The sequence below is a fragment of the Trachemys scripta genome, chromosome 14 (assembly GCF_013100865.1).
Source record: "Trachemys scripta elegans isolate TJP31775 chromosome 14, CAS_Tse_1.0, whole genome shotgun sequence".
NCBI classification, from domain to species: Eukaryota; Metazoa; Chordata; order Testudines; family Emydidae; genus Trachemys; species Trachemys scripta.
The window spans coordinates 7,207,365-7,230,205 of NC_048311.1; the positions used below are offsets into that span (position 1 = coordinate 7,207,365).

Consider the following 22,841-nt stretch of genomic DNA (forward strand, 5'->3'; position numbering starts at 1 on the left):
ACTTCAAAGGGAATCGAAAACCGTGGGTTTCCTTTCCTGGGCCTTCCACTGCTTGAAAGCTTGTTCGGCTGACAGGACGTGCTTGTTAATGTCCTGTGAGTTTTCCGGGACATAAGAACAACATTCATTCCCAATAAGGGCACACACCCCGCCCTGGGAGGCTAAAACATAATTTAAGGCCTGTCTGTTTTGCAGGGACAGCAACCGGAGCTGGTATAGCTTTGAGTTAAGGCTCTTCTCTATGGCCAAGGTTTCATTGGCGAACGTGGTGAGAAACACAGAGAGCCTGCGATAAAATTGGGTTAGCCGTCCCACTCCATGGGCTGGGAGGAGGTTTATACCCAACCTGTCTCCTTCCTTAATGGGCTCTGAGGTGGCATACAAAGATTTACGTTGCCTGGGGCGGCCAGGGGTTGTCCCTTAATGCATACTGGGATTCAATGGTACAGTTTTGCGACAAGGGGGTACCCGAGGTATTTCTTCCCCTACTGATCCATCCCCAACAGATATCTGACCAATTTTGGGGGACCTCCCTCCAGGGGAACACTGCTGCGTGGTGCGGGATTTGGGAGCATACTCAGCAGTTAGAGAGGTTAAACTCTTGGGCAAAGCAAACCTTCAAGGACTCATATGTGTTTGTTTCCAAGTTAGTAGGGATCCCTTTCCATCCCACATGTGCCTGGGGGGAAACAGGAGGTAACGAAAGGAGTGTCCCTATGGCAATGAGCACCACTGTGGCAGACCCTGGACCTGAACTCATGCTGGGCAGGTGACCCTAGGGCCTAACAATTACAATTCCCCAAATACCCACAAAATATCAATTACCAATAGTAGGCAGATTAAAAACAAAAGGACCAGGCCACCAGGTTAGGCCGGCCCCGTGAGAGTAAACACAACCAACGCTTAGAGTTTTCACGGGGAGTGCGCTGCAACTGTCCAAAGAGACCACAGGGCATTCCCAGCAGATCTTATTGTTTTTTTGAATAACAGTTTAAGTCCCAGGTCATCGCTGGTAGTCCTTTTCCGTAGGCTGGATGGTCCACCGTTCAGGAGCGGGCACTGCCTTTAGATGGGAGTGATGAATCCAGTTCTTGTGTCCCTTGACCTTTGCTGCTGTGTGGGAGACCAGCAGGATGGTGTGGGGTCCCTTCCACTTCTCTTGGAGAGGCTAGTCCTTCCAGGTCTGAACGAGAACGGAATCGCCTGGCTGCAAGGAGTGGACAGGGGCATCCAGCGGGAGAGGCTGCAAATCTCTGGTATACCTGTGGAGAGAACAGAGAACAGCAGACGGAGAGCACATATACTGAGATAAAAAGCCACACCCCATTTCCCACTTCCCTGCCAGAACCGGTGTACCGTTCATAGGCCATGCCCTTCCAAACATAATCTCAAAGGGACTGAGCCCTAACCTGCCCTTTGGGAGAGCGCGAATGCAGAGCAAAACAAGGGGTAAGGCATCAGGCCACTTAAGGGAAGCCTCTTGGCAGACCTTTGAGAGGTGCCGTTTAAGTGTCTGATTTGTGCGTTCCACTACCCCACTGGCCTGCGGTCGTCATGGAGTGTGGAGCTTCCAGGGGATCTGTTGGGCATCCGATATCTTTTGAATGACTTGGGATGTGAAGTGTGTTCCGTTGTCAGATTCCATCCACTGGGGGAGTTCGAATTTGTCAAGGGGAATGATCTCCTTGACAAATTTCAGAGCCACCGTCTTGGCAGTGTTGTTATGGCATGGGAAGGCTTCAGGCCATCCGCTGAATCGATCCACCAAGACGAAAAGATATTTGAGGTACTTGGGTCTGGGGGAACTCAGTAAAGTCTATTTGCCAAACCAGCCCTGGGCCTGGGGTAGGTTCCAGAGTAGTTGGTGGCACTGACACTCCTGGTCGAGGGTTGTTCTTTTGGCAGAATAGACATTCAGCCTGTACCTGGGAGGCCAGGGGTGTAAGAGCCTCCCTGCCAGCGTATAATTCTTTGTTTCTTCACCAGGGTCAGTTCTTAATGTCTTTTGTAGTCAGGAATTCCTGGACTTTGTGGTTTCAATGAAGCAAGTGTTCCTTCTTCTCTTTTTCTGAAACAGTGTGGTTCAGCATCATACAGGGGAGAGGTTACTAGCACATCACCCTGTCTTTAAATAGGCTTATCATCAGTCGGAGAGTCCTCCCGAGGTGGAGGGGTCTTTTTACAGTGAGAAGCCTGGGTCCAGGTGGGCAGTCCTTGGTACTTCACAGCGGTGTTGGTGGTTAACAGGACTTGGAAAGGGCCTTTCCAGTGTGGAGCCAAAGCAGTTTTTCATTGATGGACTTTACGTAAACTCAGTCTCCTTGTTTCAATGAATGGTAGGGCTGCTAGGGTCTTTGGTTAGCAGTTCTTTTATCTGTGAGAAAAGAAACCTAACACATTTCATTAATGCCTGGCAGTGTTTTGCAGATCTCATAGTTGCTTGGGCACATTTAGGCCCCCCTTTTCTTGGTTGTCAGCCAAGTCTTAGCTGTGAACAATGTCCTTGGATGGTGCCAGCATCTTATCTTTGGACTGAGCTTGCTAGCTATATTTTTTTTCCTCAGTTAACTTGTTCTGTTCTTTTTCCTTCTCTCCTTCTTGGCTTCTTTTAACTTACAAAGGAAACTTCCACTCTTCACTCATACACCTTTTCCCAACAATGAACACATACACGTTGCCATTATACACTCTTCCAGTAAAATAACTTCTATACAGAGCTTTGGAGCAACAAACCAGGAAGAGCACACCCACTTTTGAGGAGTCCAACAAAGTTCAGGAGGCTCACAGTGGCTTTAAGGCAAGGGGTGAGACCCACAGCGGCAATTAACAAGTCATCCACATATTGCAGGAGGAGGACCCTGTCCTCATTGTCCCACTCCTCCAAGTCTCTGGCCAGGGCCTGGCCAAAAAGGGTGGGGGAATTTTTAAATCCCTGGGCCAACACTGTCCAGCAATGCTGCTTTTTAACCCTCCTTTTGTCCTCCCACTGGCTCCACTCTGTGGCTTGCATGGCTGAGGGCTCAATTGCAAGGGTCATTATCCAGGCATTCTCTGGGGGTAAGGTGAGGGTTATTTCATTTTGGGTGAAATGCAGGGTGGCTCCTAAGCGACAAAGCAGGTCCCGTCCTAGTAGAAGTGTTGGACAATCAGGGAGGTAAACCAGTTTGTGAGATAGAGTTCTGTTTCCCAAAGCACATTCCGCTGGGGCATATACTGGGCACTTGGTTCCTTTCCCTGTGGCACCCACCACAGTGAGGGACTCTGACACTGGCAGCTGCAGGGGTTGGTTTACGGCGGTTTGTGCAGCTCCAGAGTCTATTAAAAAGTTTATGTCCAAGTCTCCCACACTCATGTTTACTCGGGGTTCCAGGGGAGGATAGTCTGTCTCCCCTGACACTCCTATTCTTGATCCTCTGCTGCCATCATAGGGGTACCTTCCTTTTTGGGGCACTCATTTTTTCAATGTCCCTCCTTTCGGCATCTGGCACACTGGTTGCGACCCAGACGCCTTTCCTGTGAGCCAGGGCGCCCACGTCCTCTTATTCCCCGGCCCCTTCCACCTTCCTGGAATTTTCCCCTGCCACCGGCCTGTACTGCTGCAACCATCATTTTCACTTGCCTCTTTTCCTTTTCTTTAGACACAACCTGATTATGCTCCACCTCAGACAGCAGCGTCCGCATAAGGACATTACAATCATCACAGTCAGGCTTACAGCTAGCCAGGCACCCTTCAAAGACCGAGATAAACTTGCTTGGGTTCGTAGAGAATTCCCCTGCCTGTGCCTTAAAGGCTGCTAGGTCCACCGGGTTAAAAGGCACATGGGTGTAAACCTGCATAGTAGTGGCCTGATTCCTATCTGAGCCATGTCTTGACACCACGGTCTCAGTGATCAATGGATAAAATTCCACCGAGGGGGCAATCTCTGGGACCTGAGACACCTTGTCTTTATATGGTGGGGGTGTGATAGCCAAAGGGGACACCGGACCTGCCGTTACAACTGTGGGGGGGGGGTTCTGGGGACTAACAGTAGCTACTACCTAACCTGTCGGAGTCAAATTACACTTTTGCAAAATATCTAACCTATCTCTTAGCAACATAAACAACTGTACATACATATGTTCATTCCATTTACCTGTTTGCTGACAAAACAGAAGTAATTGAAGGGTCGTGTTATAATTAAGTGATCCTTCCGGTGGCCACCTTTCCTGGTCCTCTAGCTGATATTGAGGCCAGTCTACTGTACAGAATCTTTTCAGTTTACTTTTAATCAACGGATCCTATCCAAACACTTTCCAGTTCACCAGAATGCATTCCAAGGGTGTACATCTTGCCCTGCCTGCAGAACTCTGTCCCTGCCCCGTAGGGAGACACTGGGCATCCCCAGGACATAACAGGTAGACACTGGGCATCCCCAGGTCAAGACAGATAAAGTCCCCACTGGACTGTTCCTACCTTATCCAAGGGTCCGGTTCTGCACCGTCGCCCTATCCACGGGACCGGTTCCCCACCGTCGCCCACAGCCTCTTCTCCACTACTCGAGAGCGTTGCACTGTTGTGCCCTCCGGGGTCAACCAAACCACGTCTCCGCCGAGGCCCCCGGTAAAGTCACCGGTGCGCGCTGGGCGTCGGTCGTCGCCGCAATCTGTCAACCTCCGAGAGGGATCCAGGTAAGGCTAAATTTCAGCCTTGAGCCCCATGTTGGGCGCCAAAACTGTTGCCAGCACAGGGGTGCCCGAGGACAGCAACAGCGGGTTCGTTGCCCGGTGTGCTTCGCGCCAATAAACACACCAGGGGGAGAAGCAAACAAAGTTTATTTGGGATCCCAAAGCGGTGCTAGGAGACAGGCACGTCTCAGATCAAGCACACCAGCAGGAACAGTTTTTCTTCTTTTATACATTTTGCAGTTAAGCCTCACCCCACCCACTTCCGCTCTAGCCCTCCCTTTCTCCCCCCATTCCTCCCTCTACCCCTCCCGTCCCTGGTAATAGTTAAGTCATTCTTGGCAGCTATAAGCCTAGCTTGTTAGTAACTTCTTTAAACTGTTATCTTGTCTTTTTTCCCTTCAGCCAGAAACATGCAGGCCTCATTATTACTGCTTGAGCAGGGGGTTGCACACAGATAACTGATTGCTTACATATTCCAATTGCACCTGGCTTTTGAAGTTGATTAGAGTTTAAACATGGAAGGATAGAGTTTGGTTCACTTAGGCCTAGTGCAGGAAGGCTTCATTGATACTTAGTGGCCTTCCACCCTCCCGAGTTACCTAGGGTGATGCCTAGTGACATCAACAGACCCATGCACAACTAGGCCAATGCAAGGTAGTACACTACCTAACTTTGTAGTGTAGACTGGGCCCGAGTAAGTTTCCCAGACCTGAAGAAGAGCTCTATGTAGCTCAAAAGCTTGTCTCTATCGCCAACAGAATTTGGTCTGATAAAAGATAAAAAATGATAAAATATTACCTCACTCTCCTCGTCTCTCTCACATTTTATTTTGATATTTTTAAAAGAAACATTTTGACTTGTCATTATGAAATTATGTTTTGTTTCAGAAGTTAGCTAGATTCGACAAGAAAGAAAGAGAGAGAAAAAGATTTTGTTTCTGATCAAACTAAGCATATAATTCATCCCAAAATGATTTTTTCAACTTTTTTTTGGTTTGGCCCCAAACCCAAGAAATAATTATTCACCCAGCTCTACCACACAGTAACACTGGAGTCCTCCTGGGCCATCAGGATTAGGACATCAGAGGCTAGAGAATTCCATTGCTTGGGCCTCTTGAGTTATTTTACTCTGGGTCTCAGTGACACAATTTGAACAGGGATTCCGCATCCCGGAGCTAGAATGCAGGGAAGATTTTCTCATCAGTGAATGAAGCTTTGGTGAAAGTGAAGATTGGGGCCTTCTTATCAGCACTGTAAAATGTCACTTTCCCCTCTTCATAGTCCAGAGAGACACAGAGCTTCCTGGGCCTTGCAGTCAAGGGCAGGAAAGGCCACAAGGGAGGTGAGAGCCCAGTAATGACCCTGACACTACTGCACAGGTCAGATCTCCCCTTCAGGTTTAAAGGTGAATGCCCCCTCCCCCCCATTTCTCCTCACAGACTTGTTGGCAGCCCCCAGGGTCCACCAACATCCACAGCCCCGGACTGTTACCTCCCGGGGATGTGTCCCTGAAATGAACTCCTCATATCTCAGCACGTAGGGAACAGGAACAAATCTCTCAAGACTGTCAGGAAGATTGTGCCCTGCATGTTCCCATCTTACACTTTTGTGATTTGCAGAAATGATGAGGTGGAGATTTGCTGTGTCTGGATCCAGAGTCACATTCACTGGAGAGACAGAGAATCAGAGCATTAGGGGCAAAGCTCAGCGCCGGGAAGGCTGGGACCATTTCTCACACTCCCCAGCAGCGCCATTCTGGCTGGGATAGCCCCTGATTTTCTACCTCTGTGTCCCTGCCTCTCTGCTGAGACTGACCAGGGATTTAATTGCAAGTCCCTCCTCCCAGGCACTAGGGGTGCTGTTATAGCTGGGCTGGATCAAGACCTGAGAGGTTATTGAAATTAGTGAAAAATAAGCAGAGAGAATCTGCTATTCCATAGATTTTCAGTCTGGGGATTCACTAACATATACCCACCCTGTCCTTCTCATGTTGGTAAATGGCAAGGGGGTCTTGGCTAGCACTTCTTTGCTGTGTGTGAATTTTTGCACAGATGCTGAAAAGCCAGCATTGCTATGAGGCAAAACTAAGAAAGTATACACACTAGGGTTACCATATTTCAGCAAGCAAAAAAGAGGACGGGAGGAGCCCCGCCTGAGCCCCGCCCCCATCCTGCCCTAGCCCCGCCCCTGCCCCACCCACGTCCTGCCCCCCTCAGAACCCCCAACCCTCCCCCCTGCTCCTTGTCCCCTGACTGCCCCCTCCTGGGACCCCTGCCCCTAACTGCCCCCCAGGACTCCACCCCCTACCTAAGCCTCCCTGCCTCTTTTCCCCCTCCTGAGACCCTCCCCCCCATCCTAACTGGCCCCCTAGGGCCCTACCCCCTACCTGTACCCTGACTGCTCCAACCCTTATCCACACCCCCACCCCCAGACAGACCCCTGGCACTCCCACCCCCCCCCCCCCCACTCCTTGTCCCCTGACTGCCCCCTCCTGGGACCTCTGCTCCTAACTGCCCTCCAGAACCCCACCCCCTACCTAAGCCTCCCTGTTCCTTATCCCCTAACTGCCCCTTCCTAAGACCCCCCTCCCTAACTGCCCCCCAGGACCCTACCCCCTCCTGTACCCTGACTGCCCAAAACCTTATGCACACCCCCCCCAGAAAGCCCCCCCCGAACTCCCGACCCCCGCTCCGTCTCTTGACTGCCCCATCCAAAACCTCCCTGCCCCTTCTCCGATCCCCTGGCCCCCTTGTTGTTGGCCTTCACCTAATGTCTCTGTGAACTTGCTCAGGAAGGACCTGAGCCGTTCATTCCAGCACGCTGGCTGGCAGTGGAGGAGGAGCGGGGGAGGAGCTCCAGACTGCCAGAGGCGATCTGCGAATGCAGGGAGGGAGGGCGTGCTCTCAGCTGCAGGGGGGAGGCGGGGCTCTCTCCGGCTGTCGGAGCCCCATGTAAGTGGCACCATCTGGCCGGCTGCTCTGTTAGCCGCACGCACTCTGCATGGGGAAGGTGGGAGGGGGGAAGTCCGGACATTTACAAATTCCCCCGGACGCTATTTTTAGCTCAAAAATCCGGACATGTCCGGGGGAATCCGGACGAATGGTAACCCTAATACACACTAAGGGGCATACTTCCAGCAAAGTGAATCTGTGTCTGCAACAGGACTGTTGCCAGCTCAGTCCAAATAAGTGATGCTAATAACGGGAAAGAGTGCTACATTCACTGTTCTTCAGCACGATCATTAATAGGGTAAATCTGTGTTTCTATGTTATTATTTAGCAAAATAAAATAAAGGAACTTATATTGTGTGTGTATTCAGAGAGGCTTTATTAGCAAGTTAACACCATAAATGTCCCTGAAATTAGTTTGAAAGTGTTGGTCCATGTGCCTAGCACAATGGATGCCCCATTTCTGGTTGGTCCTTAGGCACTACCATAATAAACATAATTCATATCTAAAGTTTCCTAAACAAAAGTTCTACCTCATATTATATGCAGGGCTCCAGGAGTCTGGTGGAGGATGGGCACAGCAATAAGGATTTTGGACCTTAACTGCATTTCCATGCATTGTACTGTTTAATTGTTTGAGAAAACTACAATGTCACCCTATATTTCTGTAAGTAATGGACAGATATTCACAACATTCCCAACTTATTTACCATGAACTTAATAACAGTGTCACTCCTTAGACAGAAAATATTCCATTCCTCATCAGTGTTCCTTGAGCCAATGGTTCTCAACCAGGCATACACATACTCCTGGGGGTACTGCAGAGGTCTTCTAGGGGGGACATCAACTCATCTAGATATTTGCCTAGTTTTACAACAGGCTGCATAAAAAGAACTAGTGAAGTCAGTACAAACTAAAATTTCATACAACTATGACTTGTTTATACTGTTCTGTATACTATATACTGAAATGTAAGTACAATATTCATATTCCAACTGATTTATTTTAAATTATATGGTAAAAATGAGATAGGAAGCAATTTTTCAGTAACAGTGTGACTGACACGTTTGTATATTTATGTCTGATTTTGCAGCCGAGTAGTTTTTAAGTTAGGTGAAACTTGGGGTACTCAAGACAAATCAGATTCCTGAAAGGGTTACAGTAGTCTGCAAAGGTTGAGAGCCACTGCTTTGGGCTATTGCTTTAACAATGGACTCCTTCCAGCAAAGCAAGACATCATGAGTCAGATTCACGAGAGAGCCCGCCCACTTCCTGGTGCAGGACTAGCCGGAAACCTGACTGAGCTCAGAAAGCACTGCACAAGTACCCAGTTACACTCCCCCACAGAGAGCCATGGCTACAGAGAACCCTGTAGAAAGCCTTCAGGAGGAAGCTACTTGTCCCATCTGTCTGGAGTATTTTAAAGCCCCAGTGATTCTAGACTGCGGGCACAATTTCTGCCGGCTCTGTGTCACCCAGTGCTGGCAGGGATCCAATGCAAACTTCTCCTGCCCTCAGTGCAGAGAAATCCTTCAACACAGAAACTTCAGGCCCAACAGGCAGCTGGCAAATGTTGTAGAACTTGCCAAACAGCTGAGCTTACAGGTAGCAAAAGGAGCCGACGGGGAGAGAGTGTGTGAGACGCATGGGGAGGCCCTGAAACTGTTCTGTGAAGAGGATCAGACCCCCATCTGCGTGGTGTGCGACAGGTCCAAGGAGCACAGAGCTCACGCTGTGGTTCCCATAGAGGAGGCTGCCCAGGAGTACAAGGTAGGATACCATCATGTAGTCATGTTATAGTTACAGCTTTGGATTTTAAAGAGATGAGGTGAATGAGGTAATATCTTTTACTGGACCAATTTATGGTTGTGAAAAAGACAAGCTTCCAAGCTTACACAGAGCTCTTCTTCAGGTCTAGATTTTAAAGACAGTTCAATTTCATTGCAATTTGCTGATAACACTTAATTCCTCTCTCTCTATCTGCTGTTATTGTAACAGAATTTCCCAACTCTGTAACACATTGATTGCATGAAAGATTAAATAAAGAAGTTTTCTGGAGAACAGAAACTTTTAAATGACAGCTACACTAGAGCTGGGGAAATAATTGATTTTGCAGTTCAGTGACTGACCTGAGAAACCGGAAAAAGTAATAGTTTCAGATTGACACAAAACAGCATTTTCCCCTTCAACAAAATGAAAACATGGAAAACAAATCATTTTTGATCAAACAAAATATTTTGTTTAATCTGAAATGAAATATTTTGTTCAACCTGAAACTAAATGTTTCAATTAGTTTTTGAGCGCTCTTTCCCCTTTTCTTCTCCCCCTTTGAAAAAAAAGTTAAATCTAACTAAATTTAAAACTGAAACATAATTTTAAAATGAAAAAGTTGTAACATTTGTTTTGAAAATGTTATATTGAAACATTTTGACTTTCTGTATTTTTCCTCCTCCCCCCCGCCCAAACTGTTCACCAAATGTGACCCAAATTCACAAACAGTTTCAGTTGGCCCCAAACTGAACTTTTCAATGAATAAATTATTTACTGGAAAAAAATGTCACACAGCTCTAATTCACACATCAGACCTTTCTCCAATGTATCCATCTTGCTCTATTGTATTCTGATGGTTACAGTAATGCCAATAGGTTATGGAAAAGGAACTTGGTTCCATTCAATGTCTGTTTGATCAACGATTGTTTAAAATGTCATCCCTTTTGGCCTGAGCTATTAGACAAAATTTAGGGCTGCTTGCATTAGGAGGAGAAATTGATGATGGAGTATTAGATGGGTGCAATCATGTTTATTTTTTAAAAATGTACACAAAGTTCTGTTTCCCCGAACACACCAGACACAAACAACAGAAGGGAGTTTCCTTGCTCACAAGTCCAAGTCTGTTTTTCCAGCCAGCACTCTGCCCCAAACTCCTTCTTTTGTCTTCTGCTTGGACCATGCTATCCGTGTTTCTTTGGCTATTCTGGCTACTTTTCTCCTGTTTTCTCCCAACGCCCCTCCCCTCTGCTACACACAGACTGACACAGCTGCCATCCAATCAATCCATAGCCCCTGTGCTTGCAGTCAGTCCCAGGGAAACCCCTCAGTCCATGTGGGTCAACTTCTACTCCAGCCTCGCTGTGTTGGCCCATGACTTGGGTGGTAGCATCTATTGTTTCAGCTATCACTAGACAAATGGACACTGAACTGCTCCCTCATTTAGCATGAATGAAAGTGGGCTAGCACAGCCATAAACTTCAAAAAACTCTACAAATACCCACCGATCAAAACACACTTGCTGGCAGCTACCATCTCTCTCCAGTATGACAATATACATAGATTTTGTTCCTAAAATCCACCCTCCCACAGTAAATAAATAAACTCTCAAATAATTAAAACTTTTTTTTCTACTCAGAAAAAAATTCAGACCCATTTGATGTCTCTGAAGAAAGAGAGAGAAAAACTACAGGAAATTCAAATGATGGATACACAGAGAAGCTGGGAACATCTGGTAGGTGCCAATAGTTATTAATGGATCTGACTGAAAAATGGAATTTCCATTCCATGGGAAATTCTGATATTTCTATATTTATTTTCATCTGGATCCAGGACAAAACATCAAAATATCAAAACTTCTCTTGGAGAAAGTTCAGAAAAGGTTTGATTCAGAAATACTGGCTTGTAAGAGAAATTGGATGCCAGAGGGGAGACCACAGTGCAGCAGGGAGATGCACCCCAATATTAATAGATAATACCTAAGTCTTATATAGCATTTTTCATCAATAGCTCCCCCAGGGGTCTGTTCTGGGACAAGTCCTATTCAACATATTCATAAATGATCTGGAAAAAGGGGTAAACAGTGAGGTGGCAAAATTTGCAGATGATACAAAATTACTAAAGATCTTGGAGTCATTGTGGATAGTTCTCTGAAAACATCCACTCAATGTGCAGCGGCAGTCAAAAAAGCGAACAGATGCTGGGAATTATTAAGAAAGGGATAGATAATAGGACAGAAAATATCATATATGAAATATCATAAATCCATGGTACACCCAAATCTTGAATACTGTGTGCAGATGTGGTCGCCCCATCTCAAAAAAGATATATTGGAATTGGAAAAGGTTCAGAAAAGACCAACAAAAATTATTAAGGGTATGGAACGGCTTTTGTAAGAGGAGAGATTAATAAGACTATGACTTTTCAGCTTGGAAAAGAGATGGCTAAGGGGAGATATGACAGAGGTCTATAAAATCATGACTGGTGTAGAGAAAGCAGATAAGGAAGTTTTGTTTACTACTTCTAATAACACAAGAGCTAGGGGGTCACCAAATGAAATGAATAGACAGCAGGTTTAAAACAAATAAAAGGAAGTATTTCTTCACACAATGCACAGTCAACCTGTGGAACTCCTTGCCAGAGGATGTTGTGAAGGACAAGACCATAACTGGGTTCAAAAAAGAACTAGATAAATTCATGGAGGATAGGTCCATCAATGGTTATTAGCCAGGATGGGCAGGAATGGTGTCCCTAGCCTCTGTTTGCCAGAAGCTGGGAATGAGCAACAGGGGATGGATCATTTGATGATTACCTGTTCTGTTCATTCCCTCTCTGAGGCACTGTCCACTGTCGGAAGACAGGATACTGGGCTAGATGGACCCTTGGTCTGACCCAGTAAGGCCATTCTTATGTTCTTAAGCTCTTTACAAAGGAGGTCAATATCATTATCCTCATTTTGGCACAAGGTGGGTAAGTGACTTGCCAAGGTCACCAAGGAGCAGAGCTAGGAACAGAACCCAGGTCTTCCGACTCCCTGTCCACTGGAATGTCAACCTGAGCTGAACGTATACTACAGCACTGTAGCTGTGCTGGCCTAACCCCAGAGGGTATGTCTATCCAGCAATGTAAGCCAAGGGATAGTGAGACTTGAGTCAGCTGACCTGTATCAGGGAACCCCGGGCTTGAGTGTCTACACTGCACTTTAACCCTAGGCTAATGATTTTCTGACTCGTGCATGAACCTAGGGCTATAGCATCCGCACTGCTGTGAATAGACCTGAGTCAAAGTAACACTATCCCAGAGTGCCTAGCACACACACCCCCTGTGTCGACACTCTAGCCCTAGGAATGTGGTGCACTGTGGGAAAACTCTACTGCCCACCCTATTTCCTAAGTGTGACACTGCTGTTGATGGGACTTAGGTGCCCACAAGGAGCACATGAGTACATACATGGCATAATTGGCTCCTTTGGTGGCTCTCTCAGTAGAATGGCTGCAGTGGGAGAAGGTTTTATATTGAACTACCATCTAATCTGAGAATTGGGCTCTCTGGCTCTAGGCAGAGTCACACTGTCAGGAAAATGCCCATGTGCCCCTATTCTGAGGCTAATTAGGATATCAGGCTCCAGGGCTGTCAAACTAGTAAGATGAAACTTTGCAATTCTTAATGTTTAAAGTGGGCTGTCCAGTGAAGAGGTTTTTGTTTAGTTGGTTTTTTATTTATTTTTCTCTGTTTATTTTGAAGTTTGATATAAAATGAAGGTATCGGAGGGAAAACACACACACACACACACACACACCCCAGCTGGCTGCTGCTGGCTGCAGAGCAGTGACGTGCATCCCCAGGGCTTTGGGTGCAGTGTGCTCCAGCACCCCGGGAACCCCTTATCCCTGCCCCCACCACACCTTGGGATGCAGGGATATGGGATCCCCGGGAGGCTGTCTGGAATTTTGGGGCTTACCACCCTGAAAGGGCATATTGGCCTGGGACCCACACAGTCCCAGAGGGGCCAGAGAGTGGAGTGAGGACCAAGCACCTGCCCCTGCCGTCCACCCCCAGTTGCAGCAGAGAGAAAGATAAGAGAAATGTAGAGTAGGTGTCTGTTCTTTGTGCGTTTTTCTCTGTGGGGGTGGGGGAGAGAGGGGGAATCAGTTTCTGTGTGTTTGGTGGAGTCTCTCTCTCTCTCTCTCTCTCTCTCTCACTCTCTTTGTGTCTCAATATGGTTTGTAAAAACAACGAGGATCCTGTCTTCCTACTTACAATATTGCTGCTTTTTCATTTGTTTGTTCTATTGGTTTTTCTTTCTCCCCTAGCCTCTCTCCAAAGTCCCTGTCAATATTGGCTGAACCCCACTCCTTGCTGCCCGGTACCTGCATCTCCAGAAGGCAATGGGCACAGAAATTCCTCCTCATGTGAGACACAAAAACCTCCCTTCGAAGGGAGATAGGGTCCAAACTGGAACCTGTGGGAAAATCTTCTCCCTTGTGACCACAGGGCACATTCAAGTGTCAGGTGTTGAATTCTCAGGGGTTACTGTGAAATGCTCCTTCCCTCATGCCCAGGGCTTTATGACCTGACCCATGACTCCTCTCTGTGACCCTGACCAGCCTCTCTCTGTTTCTTTTTGTCTATTACAGAAACAGACAGAAGCTGAGAGGCAGAAGATTATGTCTGAGTTTGAGCAGCTGCATCAGTTCCTGAGGGAACAAGAGCGACTCCTGCTGGCCCGGCTGGCAGAGCTGGACCGGGAGATTGTGAAACTGCAGGATGAAAATGTCACCAAACTCTCCAAGGAGATTTCCCATCTCAGTGAGCAGATCAGTGAGCTGGAGGGGAAGTGCCGGCAGCCAGCCAGTGAATTCCTGCAGGTGAGGGACATTATAACCCCCACCTCAGATCCCTACACAGGGATGGGCAGGTTCCTGAATCATGAGCCTTGGAAAATAAATATATCAAATTGTTTAAAGCTGCAAACTTTCTCCTAAAAACTCCCTCTGGGACAGAAGTGGTAATGGTACAGTGAGTCCCCTCCAGAGCAGGAGGGATACCAAGTGTGGGGCATGTGGGACTGAGCTCCCTTTTTTCTCTCTCCCCTCTAGGACATCAGAAGCAGCATGAGCAGGTATGTGGCTCCTTCTCACTCCCCCTCATGCTTCTCAGCACTGGAAAGGGGCTCGGGAATCTTATTAGCACATCTCCCCAGGGCACAACAGCACAATGTGTGGGGCAGGGTCATTTCAGAGACCAATCTCCCTGTGTTGACCCTTAGCCCCGGGGTGTTACCCTTTTATACAGGACTGGAGAAGGGTTATTACCCTAGGAGAAGGGTTATTACCCTAAACATGGTAATGTCCATCTCTGAGGGACTGGCTGCCTCAGGAGTCTGGGAATGGAATACAGGTCTTTCATTACCTTTCACAATCACTGGCTACTCTTTTGCCCAAGTCAGCAGTGATCAGAACATTTACCACCTAATTTATGGTTTGGTAACGGGGTGAAATCATTTCAGGAATGGGTGAGCGGGGCTCTCAGACAAGTTCCTAGTGGGCAGATGCCCACCATGCAATAAATACAAGAACGTGGAAACATCCTGGCTCACAGAAGATGAAGGCCAGGGACTGAACTAGCCATGGAGACAACTCCCTTCTCATCCCTAGAGCTGGTCTCCAGATCAGTGCTGAAGCACATCAGTGGCCACTATGTAGAAAGATTGTGCTGCCATTGCCTGGGCTGTGCCTGCTCAGCGGCTGGATAAGATTGTCAACCCAGGGGGTTTCCTGGCAGAGCTCCAGTGATATAACCATACGCATATACTTCTGCTAGAAAATTCCCCACATAGACAGGCCCTTAGACTCCAGACCCTTAGGCCAGCTGCTGTCACTAGCGTGTAGTAATAAAATCACACAGAGAAATGTTTCTTTTCTCTCTAGGTCTGAGGAAAGGAAGTTCCAGCAGCTGCTGGAGGCTTCTTCTGAGCTGGAAAGGAGCCTCAGCAATTTCTGTCAGAAAAATATTGCTGTAAAGCTGACCCTGAACAAACTGAAAGGTACCGAGAAAGGAGCTAGGAGGGGACATCGAGAGAAGTCTCTGTGACTGTAGGAGGAGACAGCAGCCACTTCACAGCAGCCAGCAGAATAATCCCAAATTAGTTACTCAACCACATTCTACAGAGAGGGACCTATAGCCCTTCTCCCGCAGTTCAAAACTACAGGTTGAGGTTGCTATGCCTCGGGGCTAAGAGAATCCCCAGTGGGCTGGGGGCTGTCTAAAGTGCAGCCCAAGTGGAGCAGCCTATGGGTAACAGCCCTGCCCAGAGTCAGTGCAGCAGAGTCCCCTTTGGCCTGGGACTGCCCCTTCTGCTGGGCTGTGTGACTGTCTTAGCCGGTTCCTGCACGGGGGCAGTTCTCATCCGGCCAGAGCTAGGCTTTCTTCCCTATTTACGATGCAGTGTAAATGGGCTCCGGTGGGAAGGAGAATCCTTCCACAGATGGGTTTCTCACTGCTCCCAAAGACCCCTGTGTTCCCCAGGGCCTGCAGGCCCACTCTGGGCTTGTGAATCCACTGCTAACTCCTTGGGCAATAGTAACAGACAGAAACTAATTAAGAACTAACTAGGGCAAATCCTGGTTCCTTCCACAGTGGTAATGGGTATTGGGGAGTGAACATATCTGTCCAATATCCCTGTGTTTAAAGGCTAATCTCCTAACTTTAAGTATTCACTTTTGAAAAATGTGTCATGCTTTGTGCCTCAGTTGTCCCATCTTTAAAATGGGGATAATTAGAATTGATTGGGAATCAGTTTCAACAAATGTCCCAGCTCAAGAACATAAGAATGGCCCTACTGGGTCAGACCAAAGGTCCATTTAGCCCAGTATCCTGTCTTCCAACAGTGGCCAGGGCCAGGTGCCCCAGAGGGAATGAACAGAACAGGTAATCATCAAGTGATCCATTTTATTTATTTTTATTTTTTTTATTTTATCTCCTGTTGCTCATTCCCAGCTTCTGGCAAACAGAGGCTAGGGACACCATTCCTGCCCATCCTGGCTAATAGCCATTGATGGACCTATCCTCCATGAATTTATCTAGTTCTTTTTTTGAACCCTGTTATGGTCTTGTCCTTCACAACATCCTTTGCCAAGGAGTTCCACAGGTTGACTGTGCATTGTGTGAAAAAATACTTCCTTTTATTTGTTTTAAACCTGCTGCCTACTCATTTCATTTGGTGACCCCTAGCTCTTGTGTTATGAGAAGTAGTAAACAACACTTTCTTATCTACTTTCTCTTCACCAGTCATGATTTTATACACCTCTGTCATATCTCCCATTAGCCGCTCTTTTCCAAGCTGAAAAGTCCCAGTCTTCTTAATCTCTCCTCTTACGGAAGCCATTCCATACCCCTAATAATTTTTGTTGCCCTTTTCTGAACCTTTTCCAATTCCAATATATCTTTTTTGAGATGGGGCAACCACTCAAATAAAATTGTGGAAAAAATAAGTCATAGTTGTCAAAATGTTTCATGTTGACATTTTTTAAAGGAAAATTTGAAGTGCCCTTTTGTTGTAAAATTTCAGCTGATTTAGACTAAAAAAAGTTAGAAAGAAGGTGAAAATTAAAAAGAATTGTTTGGGAACTTTCAAAATGAAACATTTTGATTCACCTGCATTGATTTCCCCCCCTATTTTGAGTTACAAAATATTTTTAAGACTTCAATTTTTTGTCCCATTTTGAGATGGAGAAAATTTTTGTACTCTAAAATATTTGAAAGATGGAAAACTAGTCTCTGCTCAGTTCTAGGGATAATTCTGTTCCACAGTGGGGACAAGAGTGAGATGTAATAATTGAGGGAATTTATAAAAGAAAATATCAGTCCTTTCTACACCATAAAGAAGCAGCCATATCTGAAGAAAAAAATCTAGTCCTTAATGTCTGTGAGTCTCACTTTCCCTGTCTTTAAAAATTGAGATGCTGTCTCTTTGGATGGTGGTGTAACTTGCTGAGTGACAGTAAAGTGCACTGACATGCTGTTGTGACAGTTGCTAACTTGACCAACACAGCATGGATTGAACTAGGGCTTCAGAGCTAAAATCATGAGTGTCAAGAACTTTACCCGTGGAGCCAAGCTTCCTACCTGAGTGTTGTAACAAACTCACATCCGCTGTAGATCAGAGGTGGGACACACCACATTTACGAATGGGTTATATACTTCTGCTCTACAGACAAAGCTCATCCCAAACAGCTGAGGTCCCCAATGCTTCAAACCCAGATAAGTCCCTTCTTACGTGAAAGCCACTATTGTGGCCAACCCTAGGAATCAAACCAAGGACCTAGGGATCAAACCAAGCACCCTCAGCTGAGCACAGGAATCTCTACAGCTTGAACTAAGGAACTTGCTGGGGCTGTCATAGACTTGCAGTCTCTGTGGATTGGGCACATACAGAGACAAAACACACTGACCACTGGGTTACACTGCCATCAGAGGGAAAAGGCAAAGTTTCTGATCAGTTTTAACCTAGCCACACTGGAAAAATGGATGTAGCTCTTTCTTCACTGCTTTGTCTGTCTTTATGTCTGGCTCTATCCATTTCTCTCTCATAACCAAAATGCAGTTATATTAACAAAGAGCAGGGACACCCCATAAACACGATAGCATGAAGTCTTGTCTCTTTCCCCTGTTCTTTCCACTAGATGTTCTGCCATTGGAACTGAAGACAGGAAAGGGGAAATCCATGGGATCAGATGAGAAGGGTATGTTTCCAGGTGGAATTGCTATTATTGTTATTATTTATTTATTACTAAATTAGAAGGAAAGACACTTCCCCAGAATAATATCTTTGTTTACTTGTTGTTAAAGTAGAAAGAAAGAAAGAATTACAGAGCACACTAAAACAATATAAAAATGATTAGATTTGAAGGAAACCGCAAGCTAAGATTACATCACTAGTTTGTCACATGTTTGTCACACGTTTGCTCATGTAGGCCGAGCTTTGTCTGTTAACAAGTTTTTCCGTGCAAATGGAGGCTTGGCCATTGGGGCTAGCCAGAATGGCTAGGAGGGCTGGCTGGGGTGCAGAGGAGGTTAGGGGCCCAGCTAGTGGGGTCTGGCCAGCATGGGGAGGGAATGAAGACTCCAGCTAGGGGGCCTGGACAGTGTGAGGTGAGACCCACCTATGGGGGGGTGGGGGTTGACTGGAGTGGGGAGTTAGGGGCATGGCTGGGGTGGCTGGTCAGAGTGGGAGTGAGGGGCATGGCTGGAAATCTGGGACTGGATGAGGGTGAGGGTACCAGCTTGGGGGTGATGAGGAGACTGGCTGGAGTGGGCAGGCAGGAGGCCCTGCTTGGGGGGCTTGGCATAGTGAGGGTAAGGGGCCTCCCTATGGGAATGGGCTCTATTGGGGGAGAGGAGCCCAGCTGGGCATACAGGTCAGCCTACATAAGCAATGTAGTGTACCTCCCCCTAGCAGCTACCTGTCATACATTTAGGTGGCAGCAGGGAGAGCCAGAGAGATTCCTCTGCCCACATCACCCTGGGCCTCTGTGGGCCTGACTTTAGTGGAAATTGGACTTTTCCAGTTTTCTGATTGTCCCCAAAGTTAGCAGGGTTCTGCCCGTTTGTGCCTCAACCAGGCCCATCTGGTCTGGAACTGATCAGGTGTTGTCCAAAGATGTCGTGTGATATGCACAGAAATACCTAATCGAGTTGAGTGGGGGCCTGGCTTCATTGTGCCCCAAAGATCCTGACATCAGCCTGAGCAGCCAGTTCACAAACAGCCAATACACAGAAAAAGTCTCACCGACAGGCCCCCAAATACCCTTTACTCTGCCCCGGCACTGCTCATGGACATTTCTGGGTGGGATTGTCAGGAGCATCTAAGGGAGTCAGGAGCACAAGTTAAGTGCCAATGGGCCTTGTGCCCCTAACTCCCTTAGGTGTTCCTGAAAATCCCACCCCAGGTTCCTTTTTCATATTTAATGAGGAAAATGGAGTAGAGAGGCCCCTCAGAACTGTCGCACCTTTTCCCCTTCCCCTGGTTTGAGGGGCTTGCCATCCAGAAACTTCTCTTTGGGATGGGCTCTCCTGCAGGGGCTGAGCTCTGCCTGAAGCACTCTGCTTCTCTCCCCAGCGAGTGTGACTCTGGATCCAGACACGGCTCATCCCCGGCTTCTCCTGTCTGTGGATCGGAAAATTTTGACCTGGGACGTCATACGGCTGAACCGCCCTGAACATCCCCAGAGATTTGATTCGTCTCCTTGTGTGCTGGGCTGTGAGGAATTCACCTCAGGGAGACATTGCTGGGAGGTGGAGGTGGGGCATGGGACAGCCTGGGCTGTGGGTGTGGCCAGAGAGTCTGTGAAGAGAAAGGAGGAGCTCAGTGCAGCACCTGAGGGGGGGATCTGGGCTGTGCAGAGGTGGGGGTTCCAGTTCCAGGCTCTCACCTCCCCTCCAACCCCCCTGTCTCTGAGCTGCATGCCCAGCAGGATCCAGGTGTCTCTGGACTGTGAACAGGGGCAGGTGGCATTTTTTAGTGCTGATGGTGAGGCCCCGATCTTCACTTTCCCACCAACCTCATTCACAGGGGAGAGACTCCGCCCTTTCTTCTGGGTCTGGGGTGTAGGTTCCCAGCTCATTCTCTATTCCTGAGGCACCCGGTGGCACATGGCTCCCAGTTCCATGAAACGAGCTTCTCCGGCCTCTGATATCCTAGTCTCTTTGGCCCTGCATGGCTCCCATATTCTTGCAGAGACATTTAAATGCAAAGTGAACAGACCAGAAAAGCTGCTGTCTCTGCCCCATCGTGGGTCTCTCCTGCTTGTCTCTGTCTCTCACCCTCTGAGGGATTATGACAGCCCTGCAAGGACTGGAAAATAGGGGTTCACAGCTTGCCTGTCTCTGAAGAGGGCAGGAGGGTTTCCAGGAGCCCCAAGTCTTGTATGACTCCGAGGTACCACAAAAGAGAACATGCATATCATGTGAAGAGAACCAAGTCATGGCTGTAATGCATTGCTCAAACTGTGACCTGCAGAGAGCTGTCTGGCTCCTCCCCCTTGTTTTCAGCTCCTGTGTTGCATTAAAATAGCCTTAGGATTCCTTCCCCAGGTGAGCGATTGCTGTGGTTGTCCCAGGGATGTTGAGGAGTGAGGAGGTGGGCGCTGCAGTCATGTCTGAGAGAGAAAATGGTCTGTGAGTCACTATATCTACTGGGTGTACACTGTGTTTAGCCTCACAACACTTCTGTGAGGTGGGTAAATGCTGTTACCCCATTTCAGAGAGAGGAATGTCCAGCACAGAGCAGATAAATGACTTGCCTGAAGTCACATAGGAAGACAGTTACAGAGCAGGGACTTGAACCTGGGTCTTCCAAATAAACAGCTAAACCACCAGACCAGCCTTCTTCGCTAAATTAGGAGCCTGGGAAAGGAGGATAAAGACAAAGCTACACGCAAGGAAAATACATTAGTAAAGTTTGTCTAATGATTCTCTCACTGACCCTCCCCACAATCACTGGGCCAGCCCTGTGCAGAGTCAGGTGATCACAGTGGACAGGACCTGAGTACCTGGTGGGAATGAAAATAGATTATTTTTTCAGGCCTGCTCTGAAATGCTCAGGCTGCCTCTGAATGCCTAGATATGTTCTGTGCTCAGCTTTCGAGCCCCACTGCCCAAAGCTCTTCCTCTCTCCTGGTCTGTTTGTGTTCCCTAGATAAACTTCTCCACCTGGGCCCTGCTGTTTCTAAACAGATCCCTCTGGAGGAAGAGATGAGAAACAGAGACACATACATCTCTCTGTCACCCACAATCTCTGCAACTCCCTGCCCCTTCTCTGGTGGGGATCTATAGTAAAAAAGAGTCTATTTGGGCTCTGAGCTGATAAAGCTGCTTCCTCCCCAGCAGTGCCCCCAGATGTCTGGCTCCAGATTAATAACACTCCCCCCTGCCCCCAATGTGGGAAGTGGCTGAAAGTCCATGCGTGGCTGCTCAGGGGCCTGTGGGGAATGCAGTATTGTCAACTTCAGGAGATCAAAAATGAGTCTGACTCCCAAAAATTATGAGATTGGCCCCCAAATCATGACATTTTAATAAAAGATTATAGTGTGTTTTTAGGTCAGTCTCTTGATTTTTGAACTCCCCAGTGTTCCCTAGATAAACTTCTCCCCCAGGGTGTGTGCATGTGACGTTGCCACATTCTCCCATGTACTAGTAAGGTGATTTTGGCCTCTGCTGCAGGAGCTCTCAGCCCCTAAAGGAAGCAAATGACAGAAATGTAACCACAGCCTTTACTCCAAACTATCTTAGGGTGGGATTTCAACAACATGTAGGTGAGTTTGGTGCATAGGTCCCATTCAAAGTCAATGGGTTTTGTGCTCCTAATTCCCTTTGGTACTTTTGAAAATTGCAACATTAGTTGGGAGTTTCATTTTGAGGATAAGAATCCTGCAAATGCTTAAGAACGTGCTGAACTTTGTGCGTGTGAGTTGTCCCTTTGAGTTTAAATTTATGCACATGGAGAAGTGTTGGCAGGGGAAAAATTGAATGGTTGCTTTAAAAAAAGAGAGAATTTGCATCTGGGAACTTTGCATTTATTTATTCTTACTTCAGATCAGAGCCAAGCGTCAGAGCCCGTGCTATTGCCCCCTTCTCCCCTCCCATCCTCTGACAGTAAACGTGGGATAAAATAGAAGTGGCTACGATGGGAGTTCTACCTGAGCAAAGATTTCAGAGCCCATTGAGATAATGTGAACCGTACCATGGTCTAGTCTCAGACACAGTTTGCTTCACATCAAGCGTTTCCTTGGAGTTATTCTTATGGATGGGAGTTTCTGCTCCATGGGTCTGTCAGGGACATTGTCTCACTGTCCCAAACCCATGAATCTCCATGGTCTGTGTCAGGGAAAGAGGGATATGCTGGAGGCAATGAATGGAGATCATGGCTGAGGGCCTTTTCCTCTGCCCTGCTGCCTGACCTGAGGAGCACGGTGTGTGCAGATGCTGTGCTGCCAGAACCTCAGACATAGGTTGCACTGAACCCTGTGTCCCCACAGAGGATTCTCAGGAGCAGGCTTGTGCAGTGCAGGGGACATGTGAAGGCTTCAGGGCTTCAGCGCTCTCTGCTGGTGACTCAGGGAAGTTTCTCGTTGTGGCCAGCTCACACTAAAAGCAACGATGAGTTCACAGTTACAGTAAAGACTCTTTTGCAAACATAGTTTCAGCCACAAACTCTGCTGTTTTCTATCACTGGGTTTGAAGGAAAGAAAAGCCATTTGGGATTTTTTTTCTTTTTATACCCCAAGGGTAATAATTCTTAGCAAGCAACAGGTTAACATGCACCTTTAACATAGGGTGACCAGGTGTCCAGTTTTCAACTGGAACACCCAGTCGAAAAGGGATCCTGGCGGCTCTGTGTCCGATTGGTGGCGTTGTGCAGCGGAGCTGACAGGCTCCTTGCTAGCTGCCACGCGGCTCCCAG

At 47.5% G+C, this 22,841-nt stretch overlaps 1 protein-coding gene and 1 long non-coding RNA gene across 2 annotated transcripts; one reads left to right on the forward strand and one right to left on the reverse strand.

The window, feature by feature from the left end:
* Window positions 1–192: 192 nt before the first annotated feature.
* On the reverse strand, window positions 193–4,760 carry LOC117887219. The gene is made up of 2 exons (XR_004648131.1): window positions 4,454–4,760; window positions 193–1,262 (listed from the first exon to the last, which is right to left on the reverse strand). It is a non-coding gene; the product is annotated as an uncharacterized LOC117887219 (long non-coding RNA).
* Window positions 4,761–8,842: 4,082 nt separating this feature from the next.
* On the forward strand, window positions 8,843–21,476 carry LOC117887168 (zinc finger protein RFP-like). Its single transcript, XM_034789494.1, has 7 exons — window positions 8,843–9,382; window positions 11,019–11,114; window positions 14,017–14,247; window positions 14,479–14,501; window positions 15,310–15,425; window positions 18,064–18,123; window positions 19,500–21,476. The coding sequence occupies exons 1-7, from the start codon at window positions 8,966–8,968 to the stop codon at window positions 20,015–20,017; spliced, it is 1,461 nt and encodes a 486-aa protein (XP_034645385.1). The 5' UTR covers window positions 8,843–8,965; the 3' UTR covers window positions 20,018–21,476.
* The last annotated feature ends 1,365 nt before the right edge of the window (window positions 21,477–22,841 follow it).

Bases quoted from the DNA above. Each gene is read 5' to 3' on its own strand.
- LOC117887168 (XM_034789494.1), top strand. From the start codon at position 8,966: ATGGCTACAGAGAACCCTGTAGAAAGCCTTCAGGAGGAAGCTACTTGT. The intron at 14,502-15,309 runs GTATGTGGCTCC...TTTTCTCTCTAG, and splicing joins ATCAGAAGCAGCATGAGCAG to GTCTGAGGAAAGGAAGTTCC. The intron at 18,124-19,499 runs GTATGTTTCCAG...TTCTCTCCCCAG, and splicing joins CATGGGATCAGATGAGAAGG to CGAGTGTGACTCTGGATCCA.